The sequence below is a fragment of the Salvelinus sp. IW2-2015 genome, linkage group LG4q.1:29, assembly GCF_002910315.2.
Source record: "Salvelinus sp. IW2-2015 linkage group LG4q.1:29, ASM291031v2, whole genome shotgun sequence".
Classification (NCBI taxonomy): Eukaryota; Metazoa; Chordata; class Actinopteri; order Salmoniformes; family Salmonidae; genus Salvelinus; species Salvelinus sp. IW2-2015.
In genome coordinates this window covers 44,048,253-44,069,685 of record NC_036842.1, presented here as the reverse complement: position 1 = coordinate 44,069,685, position 21,433 = coordinate 44,048,253, and the positions used below count along the sequence as shown (strand labels likewise).

Below are 21,433 nucleotides of genomic sequence, written 5' to 3'. Positions count from 1 at the left end.
AGAAGGCCAGCATCCCGGAGTCGCCTCTTCACTGTTGACGTTGAGGCTGGTGTTTTGCTGGTACTATATAATGAAGCTGCCAGTTGAGGACTTGTGAGGCGTCTGTTTCTRAAACTATGAGATTAAATTAATTGCCATAAAATGCTGAAATTGTAACACTTTACTTAAAGCCTGCAGGTATAATACAATGCCTTAACTGCATACTAATGTAAGACTGGACCTGAGCATGTATGAACCTCTTATAATCTGCCATTATCATCTCATAATGATGATTTGTTATTYAAGGGGTTCAAGACCTGTCCAAGGTGGATGGTTGATCTGTCTAACATGACATTAGGCTATATAAAGAGTCACCTCCTAAGTGGGTCTGTGGGCATATGTCTGAATTTGGCGGGTGCTTTGGAGTTTGATGACTCTCCTGCAGCCCAGGATGGTGGTGCGTGCTAAAGCTTGGCAGGAGTGCACTGGCATGGTGGTGACCCTATGTCGCGTGCGGCCACAGTTGTCAATCGCCGCAGTGCATATGGAATGAGTAGATTTCTGAGAGTGTAGCTAACAGCCAAGAAACATGGTGGAAGAAGCTTTGATAATATAAATGTGTGGATAGAAGTTGCCTTTTGTAGCCTACATTAGAAGCTCTATAAACATTTCATGTCATTCTACCGAAAGCGGAGAGTTGATCTGTTTGTTCATCTTTGATCACCTTTATGGAACAATATTGCTCTGCAGATGCGCAGCCTAGTCTACAGTCTAAAAATAGACAGCATTAGCTAGGGAAAGTGGTCGAATGGAAGGCAGCAGTAGACTAGAGATCAGATACTCACGCCCTGGTGAATTCCATGGACAGCAGCGCGTCCAGACTGGACCCATGTTTCACAGTGCCCGGTCGGTTCTGGCACTGCCTCTGTGGGGTGACTTTGGTGTAAAGATGGTCTTTAGCTGCCATCTTAACCCTCTTGCCATTCCATTGGTATTTCAGTCCTAAGTTCCACTTAGGCTACTTTCAGTAAAATCAGAAAGATAGAGACTAGGCTACATGTAAACTACAATCCCTTTTAGAGGATGGACTAAAACAAATGTTCCGAACACAAAATAAGATATTAAAGCAGCTTCCTGGTGGAACGCAGAGAAAGTCCATCCTATCCATAGCTGCAGAAGGGGACCACTAGTCGGAAGACACATTCGCTCTCTCGCCACATCACCCCGAGTCGAATGCGCCGACTGGGATGTTAACATTCTTCTCGCAGTTGGTCGCTGAAAATGTTAACATATCTGTCCTGAAATTATTTATCCGATGTAACTACGTTTCATTCCTTCACAAATGTCTTATGAATTCATATTTTTGAGAGACAGGATGCGCTTGCAACAATGTAAGATATTTCTTCACTCTGTAACCTGTATGATCAAATGTATCCATTCACGCTTTGGTTGACCGTGCGACGCAGAGTGAGAGTCTCTCATGTTGAATTCTTAAGACTGTAATGGTTAAAGAGGTACAGTTWAAAAAAAAAATTATATCTTAGAATTTTTCTAGTGTGGAAAATATTAAGGCCACCTCTTTAATTTGCAAAAGGTCAGAGGATATAGTATGTTTCCTAATTAGCCCTGCAAAACGTGGAAACAGTGAATACAATGCACTGCTTTGTTTACAGTGTGCCTTTCAATCATCAAGATCTAGGACAAACCCGGTTATTGTGAATGATAGAGAACACTAAACAGTACGAAAGAACACTTGATTTTAGCGTGCCACCCTTTGGCTACATCTGGTGTGTGTGTGTGTGTGTGTGTACGGATGCTACAAGAAGAACGTAAGATGACAATGTTAACATCAACAAATAACATTTTGCTATTATATAATATTATGCACAGTCAATATATGGAAAGCGCAATTTTATTACAAAATGAGTCCTTCAGAGACAATGTCCTCCATGTAAGCATTATGCTAATCTACAAATTAAGTAACGTTTCAATGTTAAAATTCTCAAAAATATACAGTACCAGTCAAAAGTTGACAACTATTCATTAGGGTTATTTTTTTTTTTTCTTTAATATTTTCTACATTGTAGAATAGTGAAGACATATAAAACTATCAAATTACACATATGGAATCATGTAGCAACCAAATAAGTGTTATATTTCAAATTCTTCAAAGTAGCCACCATTTGCCTTTGGCAGCTTTGCACACTATTGGCACTCTCTCAACCAGATTCATGAGGTGGTCACCTGGAAGGCATTTCACTTAACAGGTGTGCCTTGTTAAAAATTWATCTGTGGAATTTKTTTCCTTAATGCGTTAGAGCCAATCAGTTGTGTTGTGACAAGGTAGGGGTGGTATACAGACGATAGTCCTATTTGACGATAGCCCTAAGACCAAGTCCATATTATGGCAAGAACAGCTCAAATAAGCAAAGAGAAACAGTCCATCATTACTTTAAGACATGAAAGTAAGTCAAAGCGGAATAAGAAAGTTTCTTCAAGTGCAGTCGCAAAAAGCATCAAGCACTATGATGAAACTGGCTCTCATGAGGACCCCCTCAGGAAAGGAAGACCCAAAGTTACCTCTGCTGCAGAGGATACGTTAGAGTTACCAGCCTCAGAAATTGCAGTCCAAATAAATGCTTCAAAGTTCAAGTAACAGACACATCTCATCAGAGGAGACGCAGGCCTTCATGGTTGAATTGCTGCAAAGACACCACTACTAAAAAGGACACCAATAAGAAGAAGAGACTTGATTGGGCAAAGAAATATGAGCAATGGACATTAGACTGGTGGAAATCTGTCCTTTGGTCTGATGAGTCTAAATTTGAGATATTTTGTTCCAACCACCGTGTCTTTGTGAGACGCAGAGTAGGTGAACAAATGATCTCCACATGTGTGCTTCCCACCGTGAAGCATGGAGGAGGAGTTGTGGTGGTGCTTTGCTGGTGACACGGTTTGATTTATTTAGAATTCAAGGCACACTTAACCAGCATGGCTACCACAGCATTCTGCAGCCATACGCCAACCCATCTGGTTTGAGCTTAGTGGGACTATCATTTGTTTTTCAACAGAACAATGACCCAACACACCTCCAGACTGTGTAAGGGCTATTTGACCAAGAAGGAGTGATGAGTGCTGCATCAGATGACCTGGCCTCCACAATCACTCGACTTTAACCCAATTGCGATGGTTTGGGATGAGTTGGACCGCAGAGTGAAGGAAAAGCAGCCAACAAGTGCTCAGCATATTTGGGAACTCCTTCAAGACTGTTGGAAAAGCACTCCAGMTGAAGCTGGTTGAGAGAATGCCAAGTGTGCAAAGCTGTCATCAAGGCAAAGGGTGGCTACTTTGAAGGATCACAAACATAAAATATATTTTGATTTGTTTAACACTTTTGGTTACTACAGGATTCCATATGTGTTATGTCATAGTTTTGATGTCATCACTATTACTCTACAATGTAGAAAATAGTAAAAAATAAAATAAAAACCCTTGAATGAGTAGGTGTCCAAACTTTTGACTGATACTCTATATCGCTTAAACCTGATTCGAATTCATCACCTTGTATGCTTTTGCTGTGAGCACAATATCATTTCTTTGGAATGCTCAACCTGATCAAACTTACAAAGAAAGAGACCATGTACAGCTCCACAAGCCTGGTTACCAGTCTGTTTCTGGTGTCTAGACAACTCCTCCTGAGTTGTCATGACAGCACAGACAGATCTGGGACCAGCAACATCGCAACAAGCAAATGCAAAAACAACAATACAATGGAGTTTGATTCTAATACAAACACAATGCCAAACAAATGTCTGTATCTATCGTAAACAAACCATTTCCACATTACAACTCACTGAAAGCATGGATTTAGAGTAGACATAACACACAAGGTATGTGTTCCAAAACTGCACCAAATACCCTTCACAATGCACTACTTTTGGCCAGAGGCCTACTGTATGAGCCCTGGTCCAAAGTCACYCACTCTATAGGGAATATAGTGCAATTTGGGAAAAGCCATAAAAGAAAGCTAGGCATGAATGGCCAGTGTTCTTTAAGATTTCATGAATGAATTTACAGTTTTTCCCCCCTAACATTTCCTTGAATGTGAGATTTCTTTCACAGAACGGAGGCACTTGAAAAATAGGAAGTGTAAGCGGAAGTATTTTTTCAAATCTATACACAGTCACCACAAAATAGTACAGATGTAGGTAACTGCCAGTTAAAGTTTTTATAAACATATGGATGAAAAATAAAAATAAAACACAAATTCACACCTATCCACAGTGAGCAGGTAAAAGGGGCAGTGGTATTGTCATATATAGGCTATGTCCCAATTATCTCTTCTACCTCCAAAGTGTGCACTTGTTCACTTCCCGTCACTGATTTTGAAAGACAATGACTGGTATAAGAAATACAGTGGAAACACCCACTAACCCATGTCTCCAACAACCCAATGCTTTGAGATTTGTGGGAAGAAGTGAACGACAGCACACTTCAGGAGAAAGGGGAGATGTTATTGGGACGCACCCATAGTCACTAGTTGCGGTAGACTCCCGGGTATATCCGGGACATGTGTTGCACGCCCTGGCTATACCACGAACGAAGACTTCTGCCTGAATTCCCCCTGAAACAGACACAGAAGATTGCGGTTACGAAACGAGGCTACACCTTTTCGCTGAAATACAAAAGATGAAAAAGGACAGCAACCATTAACTCTTTAGAGATGGTACTGCATGTGGTCCTCTGTAACTCAGTTGATAGATCGTGAAAAGGACAGCAACCATTAACTCTTTAGAGATGGTACTGCATGTGGTCCTCTAATTCAGTTGATAGATCGTGGAGCTTGCAACGCCAGGATAATGGGTTCCATTCACAAAAACCACCCATAAGTAAAATATCTGCACGCATGACTAAGTCGCTTTGGATAAAATAATCTGCTAAATGCCATATTACAGGAAAGGGAACTCAGTCAAAATCATTTCCCTGACAACCAAACCATAGAATACACTACGATCACAATAATGATCTAGGGATGTAAAAGGTTTCGTTTATCAAAAACGGAATTTCCCTATGAGAGCAAACAGAGAGGAGAACTAAGCATATACAAATGATTTTCAGCAGCTGAGAGAGTTCCCCCTAAATAGACAAATACTATTGTCTGTTCTTTTCAATCATATTTTCTGTTTGCAAAAACTATACAAACTTGAGAGAGATGGAAGAAATACTCCGGAAGTGAAAGGCTAAAAAAAACAAAAGCCTCAGACTTGTAATAAGTGGAAAAAAAAACAGATGAAACTTACATCTTCGTCCTCGCCGGACTCCGATGTTGGCTGGTAGACCACTGAGGGTTTGCTGTAAGAGAAACAACATAAGAGCCAACAGAAACATCTGTATATCTATCAACTACTTTATAGTGTACCATACTGATGTATTATCAACTGTTTGTAAGACGTGCAAGGAAATGTTATCACAAAACAATAATGTAAACTGTACATATCACACAATAGAAAAACCTCCAAACTACTGTAAGCCCTCAACTCTGTAAAATCAATCAGCCAAGTCATGCATTAACAAGATCATATAGGGCAGAGTAGACAAAGTAATCAGTTACCTTTCACTCTTTTCTGTAAGGGCAAAATGAAAATAAAATGTATAAATAGTGAGTAAAATGTGACATTTGTATGGTGATTAGAATATGCATTTGAAGGTTATAGACATTATGAACAGCAAGTTATCAGTCACTGATCTGGACCTGTATTTATAGTGTCTTAAAGTAGGAGTATAGATCAAGGATCAGGTTCCCTCTGTCCATGTTATATTTTTTATTTAACTCCGCAAGTCAGTTAAGAACACATTCTTATTTACAATGACGGCCTACCAAAAGGCAAAAGGCCTCCTGCGGGGACGGGGGATTAAAAAAATATATAAATATAAGACAACACACACATCACAACGAGACAATACTACATAAAGAGAGACCTAAGACAACAACATAGAAAAGGCAGCAACACATGACAGCACAGCATGGTAGCAACACAAAAGATGGTACAAACACTGTTGGACACAGTCAACAGCACAAAGGTCAAGAAGTTAGAGACAACAATACATCACACAAAGCAGCTACAACTGTCAGTAAGAGTGAACATGATTGAGTGTTTGAAATGAAGAGATTGAGATAAAACTGTCCAGTTTGAGTGTTTGTTGCAGCTCGTTCCAGTCGCTGGCTGCAACGAACTGAAAAGAGGAGCAACCCAGGGATGTGTGCGCTTTGGGGACCTTTAACAGAATGTGACTGGCAGACGGGTGTCGTTTGTGGAGGATGAGGGCTGCAGTAGATATCTCAAATAGGGGGGAGTGAAGCCTAAGAGGGTTTCATAAATAGGCATCAACCAGTGGGTCTTGCGACGGGTATACAGAGATGACCGGAGTATAGAGTGGAGTGATGTGTCCTATAAGGAGCATTGGTGGCAAATCTGATGGCCGAATGGTAAAGATCGTCTAGCCGCTCGAGAGCACCCTAACCTGCCGATCTATAAATTATGTCTCTGTAATCTAGCATGGGTAGGAAGGTCATCTGAATCAGGGTTAGTTTGGCAGCTGGGGTGAAAGAGGAGCGATTACGATAGAGGAAATCAAGTCTGGATTTAACTTTAGCCTGCAGCTTTGATATGTGCTGAGAGAAGGACTCCCAAGTACTTGTATGAGGTGACTACCTCAAGCTCTAAACCCTCAGCGGTAGTAATGACACCTGTTGGAAGAGGGGCATTCTTCTTACCAAACCACATGACCTTTGTTTTAGAGGTGTTCAGAACAAGGTTAAGGGCAGAGAAAGCTTATTGGACACTAAGAAAGCTTTGTTGCAGAGCGTTCAACACAAAATCCGGAGAGGGGCCAGCTGAGTAGAAGACTGTATCATCTGCATATAAACGGACGAGAGCGCTTTCTACTGCCTGAGCTAAGTTGTTGATGTAAATTGAGAAGAGCGTGGGGCCTAGAATTGAGCCTTGGGGTGCTCCCTTGGTGACAAGCAGTGGCTGAGACAGCAGATTGTCTGACTTTATACACTGCACTCTTTGAGAGACGCATTTAGCAAACCAGGCCAAAGACCCCTCAGAGAGAGACACCAATACCCCTTAGCCGACCCACGGGAATGGAATGGTCTACCGTATCAGAAGCTTTGGCAAAGTCAACAAAAATAGCAGCTTAGAATCAAGGGCAATGGTGACATCATTGAGGACCTATAAGGTTGCAGTGACACATCCATAACCTGAGCGGAAACCAGATTGCATACCAGAGAGAATACTACAGACATCAAGAAAGTCAGTCAGTTGATTATTGACACGTTTTTCAAACACTTTTGATAAACAGGGCAAAATAGAAATAGGCCTATAACAGTTAGGATCAGCTTGATCTAATTCATTATCATCTAAAAGGCCAATTGGATTCTAGATCTGTATTCCGACTAGACACTTTCTTAATACAGGACGAGGAGTCCTTAGGGTGAATAGGGGATATAAACTCACTGGGCATGTATCCTTTGCGGTGGGCGTACCACAGTCCGAAGCACAGCAGTGCCAGGGCCAGGAGAGCCACAATCACCCCAGCAACAATACCACCAGTGTTGATGTTGCCTAGAGAGAGAGAGAGCATTAGAGAACGCGGGAGGGAAATGAGACGTGTTACACTGGCTCACACTCCTAAATGACAAAGTCAAAATGGGATAGAGTGAAATAGTTTCAAAATCTCAGTGTTCAGTTGAACACCGTGGTCCTGGTGTGGAAAAGCAATGTGTGAGTTCTGTATGCAATAAAGAACAAAGCACACAACGCATCTAGACCAGATGAGTGGAAAAGCACTTTGAACACCGCTGATGTAAATAAGGCTTTAGAAATACAATTGATGGATTTGATTGATGAAAACAGTGTGAGTGACTGATCAACTGCATGAGATTCTAGACTAGGAAAAAAAATCTGATGTTAATAGCCAAGCACCTACTAGCACTGTTTATGATTTCAAAAGGTTGTTTGGCAACATCACGACCAGCTCAACCAGCATGGGAACATTTTATGTTTACAGGTCACATGTGAATCTGCTGCAACAGCATGGCTCCATACTAACATTCCCCCCACTGTCCTGGCAGTCCCGGGAATAGAACCCACTGTCCTGGCAGTCCCGGGAATAGAACCCACTGTCCTGGCAGTCCCGGGAATAGAACCCACTGTCCTGGCAGTCCCGGGAATAGAACCCACTGTCCTGGCACAAGTGCCATGCTCGATCAGACGAGCTACACATTTTTTCAAATTGCACGACGCCGCAATTTTGTTTTGGTGCGACTAAATTATGGGCATGTGGCACAAACTGAAAAACTTAGTGGCACGAGGTCCACCAGCCCATGATTTGGTCGCACCCCCAAAAAATTGTGGGGTTGCGAGCATGGCTCTGTTGGTAGAGCGTGGCTCTTGTAATGCAAGGATAGTGGGATCAATTCCCGGGACCATCCATACGTAAAATGTAGCACGTATTACTAAGTCACTTTGAATAAAAGCATCTGCTAAATGTCATTTATCATCATCATCCTCATATCAAGTCATACAGAGTTCTTCATTAAAACGTGTAATAGACTACTGAAAWGGTATTCAAGAAATAAGTTATCTTTTTTCATATTTGAATGTGCAACCTAACCCAGTGATTGTCATGCATTTTATATTTGACTGTTAAAATAGGGCTCCAGAATTCTTTTTTTCTCTTCAATTGCGATGAATTTGCCTGCATTTTTATGTGCTCTAATATCACAGGCTAATTTATWTGGGGCTAATTCACCACCCGAGTAAGTGGAAACTCAAAACGCATTAGCTAGATAAATAAACTCAGCAAAAAAATAAACATCCTCTCACTGTKAACTGCGTTTATTTTCAGCAAACTTAACATGTGTAAATATTTGTATGAACATAAGACTCAKCAACTGAAACAAACTGAACAAGTTCCACAGACATGTGACAGAAATGGAATAATGTGTCTAACAAAGGGTGGGGGTCAAAATCAAAAGAAACAGTCAGTATCTGGTGTGGCCACCAGCTGCAATAAGTACTGCAGTGCATCTCCTCCTCATGGACTGCACCAAATTMGCCAGTTCTTGCTGTGAGATGTTACCCCACTCRTCCACCAAGGCACCTGCAAGTTCCCGGACATTTCTGGGGGGAATGGCCCTAGCCCTCACCTTCCGATCCAACAGGTCCCAGACGTGCTCAATGGGATTGAGATCTGGGCTCTTCGCTGGCCATGGCAGAACACTGACATTCCTGTCTTGCAGGAAATCACGCACAGAACGAGCAGTATGGCTGGTGGCATTGTCATGCTGGAGGATCATGTCAGGATGAGCCTATGCGCTCCCAATGGCATATTCACATTTTGCATGCTCCGTATCGCAAAGCCATATAAAATATCTTGTTTGCAAAATAGTTGCTATTGAGCTCAAAATTGAGAGTTGAGAAATAAACAAAAGTATACCTACAGAAACCGGAGAACCTCCTCACTCCAACCATGACAGCTGTGTTTTCCAAGCAACTGGATTTTAAAATGTTATTCAATCAGGACCCCCCCCCCTTCCCGAGCATTTTTTTCCATCAGGAAGGGGGAAAGAGTGGCTCACGTGACACAGCAGGCCTCAGCAAAACAGGTACAGGGTCAGGGAAGCTTTTATTACAGGAATCATGAGGATAATGAACTATACTGTTTTGACCAAACCATGGTTTTAGCCTCCTAAAAAAAGAACGTTTTGAGTGAGGTGACCATGTAGAACGTGCAGCTCGCACCAATGTGACCGATAAAAATGTTCCCTCGCACAGCCAAGTCAAAGAGTGTCAAAATGCGACTAAATGGTGGCAGTCTTGGAGACCTGAACAGGTCGGAGGATTAAACGGCCCGCAACATGGTTTCTGAATGTAAAACGCACCCCCGTCAATTGAGATGCTTCCAACCAATGCGCCGAAGAAGGGGAGAAAGCTAACGCTGGTAATATGGTCACAATCTTTGAACGGTTTAGGCTAGAGACAAGCGGTTATCTCTGATGTTGTGGTGCAAACACTGCTAGCTTTTTCCCCTCTAGGCCACTCAGAAACAGTGGTACAGTGAAGCCTAATCATTAAAACAATTATATATCTGGAAGATTTGTTTTCTAGGAGCTAAAAATTCCAAGCCGCACAGTAAAATATTTAGGAGCATATTTAGGTCGCACTTTAGAGACTTGCCTGTGACCTATATTTCAGTGTAGAAAACACTTTCCTTTATCGCTTTCCTATATATATATATATTTGTTTTTATTTGTCAGTAAGCTTTCAACCAAACCATAGTGTTTTACATCGAGTTGATGGCCCAGTAAATAAGTTAGTTGAACAATTCTATATTGCTTTTCATTTTGGTAAAATTTTTATTCTTATCCCCGGTTTAGCCCAGGCTAGTCTGCAATGGGCTTTCCCCCATAGAAAGCAAAGGGCACTTACGGACTTCCATCCTCACAGCTTGACAGCGTTGAACAGGGCCGGCATCATTCATAGCTTCACAGCTGTAGTCTCCTGTATCTATCMCCAAAGCAGAGGGGAACTCCTGCAGCAGAGATATGGAGGTGTTTACAAATCACTGATATAAAATACAAGGTGAACAACTGAAATGAGAGAGAGATGTAAAGTTGCCAAACAGTTCTGTTGTGTTAAGGGCGTTRGTATGCTTCCCAGCCAAAACAGTTCGTAAGTTCGTAAGTTTGTGCATATGACAACATTTTGGTCTTCGGCAAGTTTCTTTTRTTTTCTTGGTTTGTCCGCACAACATTTTTTCTCGAGGCAAGCCAAAGTCATCAGCCAAAGTCAACAGCCAAAGTCAACGCCCCTTTCGTCGGTGATTGGTCAACAGTAGGGATTCTTCAATTAAGTGTTTGTTGTCATTCAACAAAATAATAAATACATTTATCCACATTTCTTCACTACTGCACCAAAAACATTAGCAAGATGTAAAATCGCACGACTAAGACCCCCCCCCTCGCCAAAAACGTCCAAATGAATGACAGATGTCTTGAGTTATCAGATTCAAATTGGACTATTTTGAGGCGTCTCGAGATGGAAAATGTACCATTGCCGCCTTTTTTACGTTTTTCAAGCAAAAGTCTTTTAAGGGAGTAAATGCGAGCACACTTGTTAGTTTCGCCTAGCAGACTTTGGCTAGGCGCTAGCCGACCTGAAGCATGARGACGCCTTTAGCCTGCCGAGTTGACCATACAACACAAACACATCTGGCACCTGGGTTGTACTAATTAGGCTCCTCCCCCAAAATTTAAAAAATATTGTTTTTGTTGTCCATTGCAAAATGGTTTGCTACAGTGTGCCCTAATGAATATGATCCAGGTGAGGTGTATTCAGCAACCACTGACCAGGTTGCCATTGAGAGGGTTGATCTTGTAGGTGTAGTTCTTGAAGGCAGGGAACTGGCTGGGGTCCTCGGGAAGAGGGATCTTGTCCTTATACCACTTGTAGGTGGGGGAAGGAGACCCCTCTGCGTCATGACAGAACAGTAGCACGCGACTCCCCGTCGTCACAGAGGTAGGGATCCTACACATGGGCACGGATGGAGGTACTGCAGGGGGATGTAAGAGAGGTAGTGAGAGGCAGCAGAGAGTGAGAGCAGAGAGGCACTAACCTGTTTTAGTGACTCGGCAACCAGCTAGTTGCTGTTCTTACGGTCTGTGTGTTTCTATTGTGTATTTATATTGGCTGGTGCAATCATCAATTAATAAAGTACTCTTTTATTTTATAAAATAATATTTACATCTTATGGCCGTGGTATCACGAATCAATTCACTAATATGGTCATAGCATCGTGACAACATGAAACTGTCTGCAGCCGATTGCAAATGTGTATAACATTTACAGACAATCAGTTTCTCACACTGGGATGAATTCAGTCCCACAAATAATCCTTCAAAGCAGTGTCTAGCTCTGTTCTATAATAATAATAATTATAAACTGGGTGGTTCTAGCCCTGAATGCTAATTGGCTGAAAGCCATGGTATATCAGACCGTTTACCATTGGTATGACAAAACATTTATTTTCTGCTCTCTCTGTTGGTAACTAGTTTATAATAGTAATAAGGCACCTCGGCGGTTTGTGATATARGGCCAGTATAACACGGCTAAGGGCTGTGTCCAGGCACTCCGCGTTGCGTCGTATGTAAGAACAGCCCTTAGCCGTGGTATATTGGCCATACACCACACCCACTCAGGCCTTATTGGTTAATTAACAGGAAATTATAGATATGTTGCGCAACAGTTAGATGATAAGACTCTCCTTACCTAAAACAGTGAGATTCACCTTGACATCCCCAACATACTGTTTGTTAGACACCTCACATTGATACTGTCCATTATCTTTGCGCGTCACCTTGTTGAACCTCAGCACCCCATCAAACTTAGTGGCACGGCCCTCATAAAGTGCTGAAAGAGAGCAAGGTAATCAGTGATTATATATATTTTTTTTTAATTATTATGGCAGGTAACTCATTTGTGGTAAGTATATCTAGCCCTAATTGTAGAAAAATGCAATCACGACACAAATACAAGAAGTCACATGTCATGCATTTCCTTGGAATCAAGTCTGAACAGTTTGTGTACTTACTGGTGGGTTTCCCATCGAAAATGACATAGGTCGTAGAACCCTTCATGTCCCTAAACTTCCACTCAACTCTGGCATCGGCCCCAAAGTCAGCCGAGGGAATACAGGAAAGATCAGCCCCTGTAGAGATGAGATTGATCATTTTAACTACATTACTTGGGGATAAATATGCAAAATGGCATATAATAAATTGTAACACACACACACCTTGCTTGTAACACACACACACACAATGACAGGCGAAAGCTTTTGTTTATTTTAGAAACTGCCCATTTAGAGTTAATTTCCATTCTCCAGGACTTACCCTCATTCTCTTTAGCCCTCACATTTGCATTTTTGGTTGTAACTATGAAGGCCTCTACACCTGGGGAAAGGGAGAGAAAAGTAAAGCGAGCAGTCAGGGAAATGAAGGAGATGACACTGCATCGTTGGAATTCAAAAACACCAGGTGCTCCAGTCTTACCGCTGCTAACACAACAGAAACAGACACCTGCAGAGATGACTGGTTTAGTTTCTGCTGAACTTAAGGAAGAACCTTTTAATGACCCGCCCCTATCGCCCTTTAAAGCCCTAAGAGCATGTCTGGTGCTCAGCCAACCAATGGCCTGAAGCCTACAGCACGTGGCCTGACTGCGAACAAATTCTTGGTAAATGTGACTCACTCCTCTGTACTGAGCCAGAAAACCTTCATGTGAAACTGGGCCAAAACAGTCTGAAGGGCCCTTTCAGAGTGGGAAACCAAGAACACTATATTATTTTCTGAATTAATAAAAATTGGATGGACATTTGGACAAAAAAGCGTCTTTCTAAATTTGAATTTGAATAGACTGGACTGTAAGTATGTCCACTCCAGACATTTAGAGTCTATGGTCCAGCCAGAAACCTACTGAGCAGTACCACCATTCACCACCAAAAGTATGTCCCAGCAACAGCACCAGAGACAGGTGGCGCACATGACATTAGTAACAGTCACAACCTGGGTAGTAATACTGTACATTCCTTCATCAGGTACATACAGGATAGGACAGCCTAGCTCATTTCTACACACTAGTGTTCTATTAGAGGATATTATATATCCAGCCAGTYGTYTAAAGTAACTACATAAAAATACTTAGTATCTGTATTTTACTATTTATTACTTTTGAAAACTTTTACTCCCATACATTTTCACTGACACCCAAAAGTACTCGTTACATTTCGAATGCTCATGCAGGACAGCAATATAATCCAATTCACGCACCTATCAATATAACACGGTATCATCCCTACTGCCTCTGATCTGGCGGATTCACTAAACACAAATACAGCGTTTGTAAATTACACCCAAGTGTTGGAGTGTGCCCCTGGCTGTTTGTATTTTTTTCAAAATAATAATTGTTCCTTATGGTTTGTGTAATATAAAGAATTTGATGTATAGCATTTGTTCACTTGAGTAAAAGTGTGACAATTGTGTAATTGTTATACCACTGTACTTAAGTACATTTAAAACCAGATACTTMTACTCAAGTACTATTTAGCTGGGTGACTTTCCCTTGAGTCACCTTAATAGAAAATGTCTTTACTTTTACTCAACAGCTTTTATTTGAGGGTAGTTAGTGACTGAACAACAAAGAGATATGAGAGTTTAGTTTGTCCATTTAGAGAAATGGTTTAGTCAGAGAAAATCCATTGATTGATTTCCTTGTTACGTGAGTATCGGGGGTGGGAAGGCAAAGCTTCCAAGGTGAGACAATAACCACACAGATAACAGGTGGAAAGTAGTGGTGCATGTGTTGACGTTTGGAAWGTTTGAAGGCCTTCTACACCATTCAAATGTTTAGCTCAACTCTTGAAACTAAGATGATAATCAAGGTGTTTTTGTACAGCACAAAGGCTGCCCTTGTGAAAGGCAGTTCAGTGTGGTGTGGTTCATAAAAGTGTKTTGTTAAAGGACCATATCACTAGGCCCGACTTGACTCACAGCAGACTACAGCTTGAAAGTAGCTACATATTCTAACTGAGATGTAAACGATCCCATACAGCCGTTACACCGTCGCTAGTGGAAAACCCGGACAGCAAAAAAAAATTTTTTTAACTAAACTTTTCTTGCCGATACGTTTTGTTCTCGATTCGGAAGAAACTTGTCTCTTATAAATGACCGTGTCCAGTGACAGGTGGTACTCCAAACACCAGATAATATTTAGAAAGATAAATGGCGATTCCACACCAGCGGAGGAAGAAAATATTTTTGGCATCTCAGATTGCCAGAACAATTCACCTAGAGACTTAAATTGGGAGTAAGGCTGTTTGACGTGCTTTTTACWTTTGTATCACAATCATGATGAAAGTGGCCATTTTTAGACCTATACCTGCCTACTGTAAGACTTGATGAACTGTGAACCATACATGATACAGACAACATCTTGGTGTCATTATATTCCTTATAGTGTGCTCTAACATATGGAGTARGCATAGATTCTGAAATACAAATACTGACATTAATTTATTCAACATAAAAAAAATATTAATATGAATCTCAAAAAAGTGTCCTTTTTGATTTTGTTCATTTTAAGACATATACTTGTCCAAACAATATAAGTACATAACATTTCCAGAGTGGGCTCTCTGCTAATTCTGAAGTTTTAATCAATATTAGGAGCACCACCAACAGAATGAATGGTAAATGGATTCAAAGCGAACTCCCATTGCTGGTGATTTGCTGTATGTGCAATCCTAAAGGAGGACTGTGATTGGTTAATGACCTATAATGTCAATTTCTATGTACAAAATGGGTAATATCATTAAAAGTACCAGAGCCCACTCTGGAAATAGTACACGTTTGAAAAGTATATTGTTCCCTGTCAACTCTGCTTTCAAGTTAGCTACACATTGTAACGGTGCAATGGAAATGCTTCCATAAAGGCGTTACAACAGCTAGCGGAAAGCACCGGCAGCAAGATTACATTGGACAAATTCWGGTAGGTCCCTCTCCATTTTGTTTAGTTTGCTTCTATTTGGTTGCAAGACATAATGAATACACCCCWMGTCATTTCAGACAGTCTGAAAAAGTTAAATATCCATTCATTGCCTTACGGTTTAGTTAACCCAGAGCTGAACCTTATAGACTCTGTGGTCTATAGTAAGATTCAGTTCTGGGCTATGGTTTAGCAAGCATATATGTGAAACGTTATATTATTAAGAACATAAAAGGGACATCAGATTAGATAGCAGATTGTAACGGGCTAATGTGCTGCTCCATTAGCCGCTAAAGGCTAGGTACTGTCAGAGGTGAGTTAGTCTGTGTGGTCCGGAGTACTGGCAAAAAAATAGTGGGGGTACCGGTAAAACTGAGCTTTTCAACAATAATTAAGATTCTAGAAAATAAGCATTACACTATTTTCATTACCGCATGTCAGTCACATCAAAAATGTGCTAATAGACTCAACGTGTAAAATACGCTCCAAAATGTGGTGTTTATTCAATGATAACACTGAAATGTGGCAGAGATGAGTGGCCGAGACGCAGCACAGCAGCGTAGGCATAAATTGAGGTTAGAGACGCACCGGGCCTAAGGATGACAATCACGAATGTCAGTGTTTTTGTAAGTGATGTCTCTRTGCATTTATCAAATGGCACTGTATGGATGATGGAATTATTTTAGAGTGGAGTAGCCTAATAGTTGGAATACTAACTGAAGTCTGGACACTGACTGTAGGCCTCACATGTAGCCTATTGTAATAATACTCCTGCAGAATTAAGTAGTCCTCGCAGTAAAATGATAGATCAAATGGTCATTTTGTCACTGGAACATGAAKTATGATGAATTTCTTTCAGCAGCTTTTGAGAATAAGGATGCGCACTTAGGGACTGTGTCGTGTAGCACAYACGTGCAATTTCTTTCAGTGACAAAAAGCTGACCGTATTTCATTTTTAACCACATAAAATATGTATCCAAGACAAAACATGTTGGATCATTTTCACAGCTTTTAATTTCCTTGAAACCGGTCCCTAAACATCCTCGCTCTGTGAGAGAAGGAGAAATTATGTCAACTAGACTGTTGATACATTGATCACTTTTTTTTTTTTAAACCCGTTTTCTCTCCAATTTCCTGGTATCCAATTGGTAGTTACAGTCTCATCTCTGCAACTCCCGGACAGACTCGGGAGAGGCGAAGGTTGAGAGCCGTGCGTCCTCCGAAACACGACCCAACCAAGCCGCACTGCTTCTTGACACAATGCCCACTTAATCCGGAAGCCAGCCGTGTCAATGCGTCAGAGGAAACACCGTACACCTGGCGACCGTGTCAGCGTGCACTGCGCCCGGCCCGCCACAGGAGTCGCTAGTGTGCGATGGGACAAGGACATCCCTGCCGGCCAAACCCTCCCCTAACCCAGACAACGCCGGGCCAATTGTGCGCCGCCCCTTGGGTCTCCCGGTCGCGGCCGGCTGCGACAGAGCCTGGACTCCAACCGAGAATCTCTAGCGGCACAGCTAGCACTGCCTTAGACCACTGCGCCACTCGGGAGGCCCTGCATTGATCATTCTATTGGTTTACGACATTCTGGTGAGCAAGGCTTTACTTAGTATTCTAGAAGAGCATCAAGTAATGACAGAAGAGAAGCTGCATGCATCTAATTGTAGACAAGTTGACGAACAAAGCCTACCAAATGTCAAAGTATAAGCAGAAAAAAAATCAAAAGGAGGGTGAAAATAATTTGTTCCCCCCACACCCTGTGTCAATAAAATCTTTCTGCTGTCCCGGAGTAATGTGCACAGGTAGCCTACATGAGCCTTTTGAAGTAATTGTTTTACAAATCAGATGAAAACATCATGACTGGTTGTGTTTATGCCACATAAAAAAAAAAAATCTTTCTGCTGTCCCGGAGTAATGTGCACAGGTAGCCTACATGAGCCTTTTGAAGTAATTGTTTTACAAATCAGATGAAAACATCATGACTGGTTGTGTTTATGCCACATAAAAAAAAAAAAGATCGGCACATACATTTTAAAAGTTAGATGACATCTGTATTATTAGGCCCACAGAGATCACATTAGATTATTAGGGATTCTATATGCAATTCTATGCTTAGGCCCCAAAAAAGTATTTAAAAAAAGCATGTGCAGGTCCCTGTACCTGGAAGAAATGAAATCTACTTTCATCCCKGAGTACTGTTTGGCYTAGCACAGAGAATTTGTGACCAACCTTAACTAGTCGATACTTCCTCAATTCCCAACTTGGAAGACAACCAATGTCTTCTAAATGTCCATGTCTAGTTGCAGGGGGTTCGTTTGAACTTAGAAAATGCTCAGTTATTAAACTAAAACGTTTTGCTCCCTGATGTAATCCAACAATGTGTACGCCGACACCTTGTCCATTTCAGATCTTCTCTCATTGATTGAGACAGGTTAGGGTCATGACATGCAGCACTTTGGGGTGGACACCCACCAGTCTCAATCAATGAGTGGATTCAAATACTCTAAGCGTGTTTTGCACAGGGTGAAAGTTGATTGCATTCATTTTGGAACCGGGCTGTCTCCCGGGCGTGAGCCAAGTGCCCCGTTCAAATCCCACGGTAAAGTTGGTTCAAAACAAAAGGGAAATAATAAAACATGAGGAGGAATGAGTAGGATACTGTGTTTTCACATGAAAAAGTGATTGCTTTTGATAAACACTTCATCTGCCTTCCTAGTGAAAACCAGCTTGACAATTCAGACATACAGTGCCTTCAGAAAGTATTCAGACCCCTTGACTTTTTCAACAACAAAAAAATTAGGTTACAGCCTTATTCAAAAATTGATAGTCCCCCCCCTCAAACGACACACACACACACACAATAAAAAAAACTGAAATATCACATTTACATAAGTATTCAGACCTTTTACTCAGTTTCTTTTGGAAAACTCCAAGCGGGCTGTTATGTGCCTTTTACTGAGGAGTGGCTCTCATCTGGCCACTACCATAAAGGCCTGATTGGTGGAGTGCTTCAGAATTGGTTGTCCTTCTGGAATGTTCTCCCATCTCCACAGAGGGACTCTAGAGCTCTGTCAGAGTGACCATCGGGGTCTTGGTCATCTCCCTGAGCAAGGCCCTTCTCCCCCGATTGCTCAGTTTGGCCGGGGGGCCAGCTCTAGGAAGAGTCTTTGTGGTTCAAAACTTCTTCCATTTAAGAATGATGGAGGCCACTGTGTTCTTGGAGACCTTCAATGCTGCATAAATGCCTTGGTACCCTTCACCAGATCTGTGCCTGGACACAATCCTGTCTCTGAGCTCTACGGACAATTCCTTTGACCTCATGGCTTGGTTTTTGCTCTGACATGCACTGTCAATTGTAGGACCTTATATAGACAGGTGTGTGCCTTTCCAAATCATGTACAATCAATAGAATTTACAACAGGTGGACTCCAATCAAGTTGTAGAAACATCTCAAGGATGATCAATGGAAACAGGGTGCACCTGAGCTRAATTTCATGTCTCATAGGAAAGGTTCTAAATAATTATGTAAATAAGGTATATTCTTTGTTTTTAATACATTTGCAAAAAAAAATTAAAACATGTTTCGCTTTTTGATTATAGGGTATCGTGTGTAGATTGCTAGGGAAATTGTTTTATTTAATCCGTTTTAGAATAAMGCTGTAACGTAACAAAATGTGGAAAAAGTCGAGGTCTGAATACTTACCGAAAACACTGTTTTTTAAAGGAAAAGAGATGTTTCTGGAGGATGCACCATGTTTTCTTTTTGACAACATGACCGATCATCGCAGATTACTGTTTGATTCGAGAAGGGCGCTCCTCTCTCACCACTTTTGGCCGATCACATCACGGGCCATGGACCGGTGCCCAGCAAAATCAAAGATTTGAAATAGTCAAGATGGCGTACACATTGTCAGAATACTTCATGGAGCGAAAAATAAATAACTACATTTAATAACAGAGCATTTTCTAAATTCAAATTAACCACCTGCAACTAGACATGGACGTTTAGAAGATATTGGTTGTCTTTCAAGTCAGGAAGTATTGGCAAAATAAGGTTTGGTTGGAAATTCTCTGTGCTATCCCAAACCTATCCAATAATGCCCCTCAGCCAGCTGCAACAGTCATTTTTTTATGTCTATTTATTTAACTAGGCAAGTCAGTTAAGAACAAATTCTTATTTACAATGATGGCCTACCCGGACCAAACACTAACCCGGAGGACCCTGGGCCAATTTTGCACCGCCCTATGGGACTCCCAATCACAGCCAGTTGTGATACAGCCTGGAATCAAACCAAGGTCTGTAGTGACACCTCTAGCACCGAGATGCAGCGCCTTAGACCGCTGCGTCACTTGGGAGCCCACCTAGTAACGGTCTGACTAGGTTATATTTTTAATATCTAGGTCAGATGTATGTGAATCATTGTAGATATATTGTTTCTTACTTTTTAAGAACTGTGTACAATGACTTAGCCAAGGCAAGCCCCTACTGATCCKAGGTCTGTTAATTATGTTGTTTTCTTATTTTGGGTTGGGTAAACGGATCTATGACCTGTGCCTACCTGTGGGCCTAAAGTGAAAGTTAAAAAATATACAGCAATCAAGTGCATATCTTACTAATACAATAAACACTAAATTGAAACGTAGGGCTAGTTTAAAATCATGAGGACTTTAGATCGACAGAAGGAGCACTCACCTGTTGCATGAAAGAATAGAAACACCGAAACCAAGCCGCTGACAAACATGTCGGCCCCAACACCTGAAGCCTTTGTTTTAAAAGCCAGCGATGTGTCCGATTTCGGTAATTTAAAAAAAGTACGATTATTCCAGCAATCAAAGCGCAATTCAGTAATTGTTGACACGTTGGCCCACTCGGTTTGAAATCTATACTTTCGACGAACAAGAACCCTACGCCCGTCCGCACCGACCGACTGCTCCTGTAGAAAAGTATGATAGSTATTCAGTCGAAACTGTGACGCAACCCGTTACCTACGTGACGTATGTCAATATAAAGCAGTCTACTGGTTTATTTCAATAACCGGTTTCACTTGATTAGTATTTTACAGTATATTATTTATACTGACTTACAGTATTTGAAGTATTAGCCTATGTAAACGCKTATGTGGTATTTAAAACGAAAATCTTAATCATCACAGCTGAATACAAGGTAACTTTAACTTTTTTTCTTTCTTTTTTTTTCACTCATGATAGTGAGATTGTAAATAATGTGAGTTGTTTTCGTTTTCAGTGTAATAGATTTACAGTGTCCCTGTGTAAATAAGCACATATCTCTTTCACATGAATTTAATAGAAATGACAAATTAACCTATAACACAACATATTATTAGATGCTGAGGGTGATATTATCTTCATAGAAAAGTTACTCAACTTTTGGAAATATGATGGGATCAAAAGTAACACAAACTAAGAATACACAAAATCATTATTTGCTCAGTGACTCCAATAACAACTGATACAGAACACCAGTGACAGTCAGCTGTTAGCAGAAGTGAAACAGTCAACCAACAGGCATGGTGTTCGGGCTTAGTTTTGCATTTAAATAAGCCTTTCCATAATAGTTTTTACTTCTAAGATAAAAGGCACATTTTTTTATTCCAAATAATATGTCTGCAGCAAGTGAGTGTACCTACASTCAGTGGCCAGTTTATTAGGTACACACATCTAGTATCAGGTCGGACCCCCCTTTGCCTCCAGAAAAGCCTGAATTCTTTGCGCATGGAAACATTGCTCAATTGGTATCAAGAGACCTAACGTGTGCCAGGAAAACATTCCCCACAATAATTGTACATAACAATAACGAGGCTATATACAGGGTATACCGATAC

At 41.2% G+C, this 21,433-nt stretch overlaps 1 protein-coding gene across 4 annotated transcripts; it reads right to left on the bottom strand.

Annotated features, from left to right (window-relative positions):
- Window positions 1-1,875: 1,875 nt before the first annotated feature.
- Window positions 1,876-20,559, bottom strand: LOC111962010 (junctional adhesion molecule A). 4 transcript variants are annotated; one of them, XM_023984749.2, is made up of 10 exons: window positions 20,284-20,559; window positions 12,941-13,000; window positions 12,640-12,756; window positions 12,318-12,458; window positions 11,399-11,601; window positions 10,479-10,581; window positions 7,503-7,610; window positions 5,591-5,603; window positions 5,280-5,331; window positions 1,876-4,603 (listed from the first exon to the last, which is right to left on the bottom strand). In XM_023984749.2, exons 1-10 carry the CDS (start codon window positions 20,330-20,332, stop codon window positions 4,568-4,570), a joined length of 882 nt encoding a protein of 293 aa, XP_023840517.1. In that variant the 5' UTR covers window positions 20,333-20,559; the 3' UTR covers window positions 1,876-4,567. The 4 variants fall into 4 exon arrangements, with proteins under 4 accessions (XP_023840517.1, XP_023840516.1, XP_070299015.1 ...); XM_023984748.2 differs by lacking the exon at window positions 20,284-20,559 and adding an exon at window positions 19,294-19,412; XM_070442914.1 differs by lacking the exon at window positions 5,591-5,603.
- Window positions 20,560-21,433: the final 874 nt, after the last annotated feature.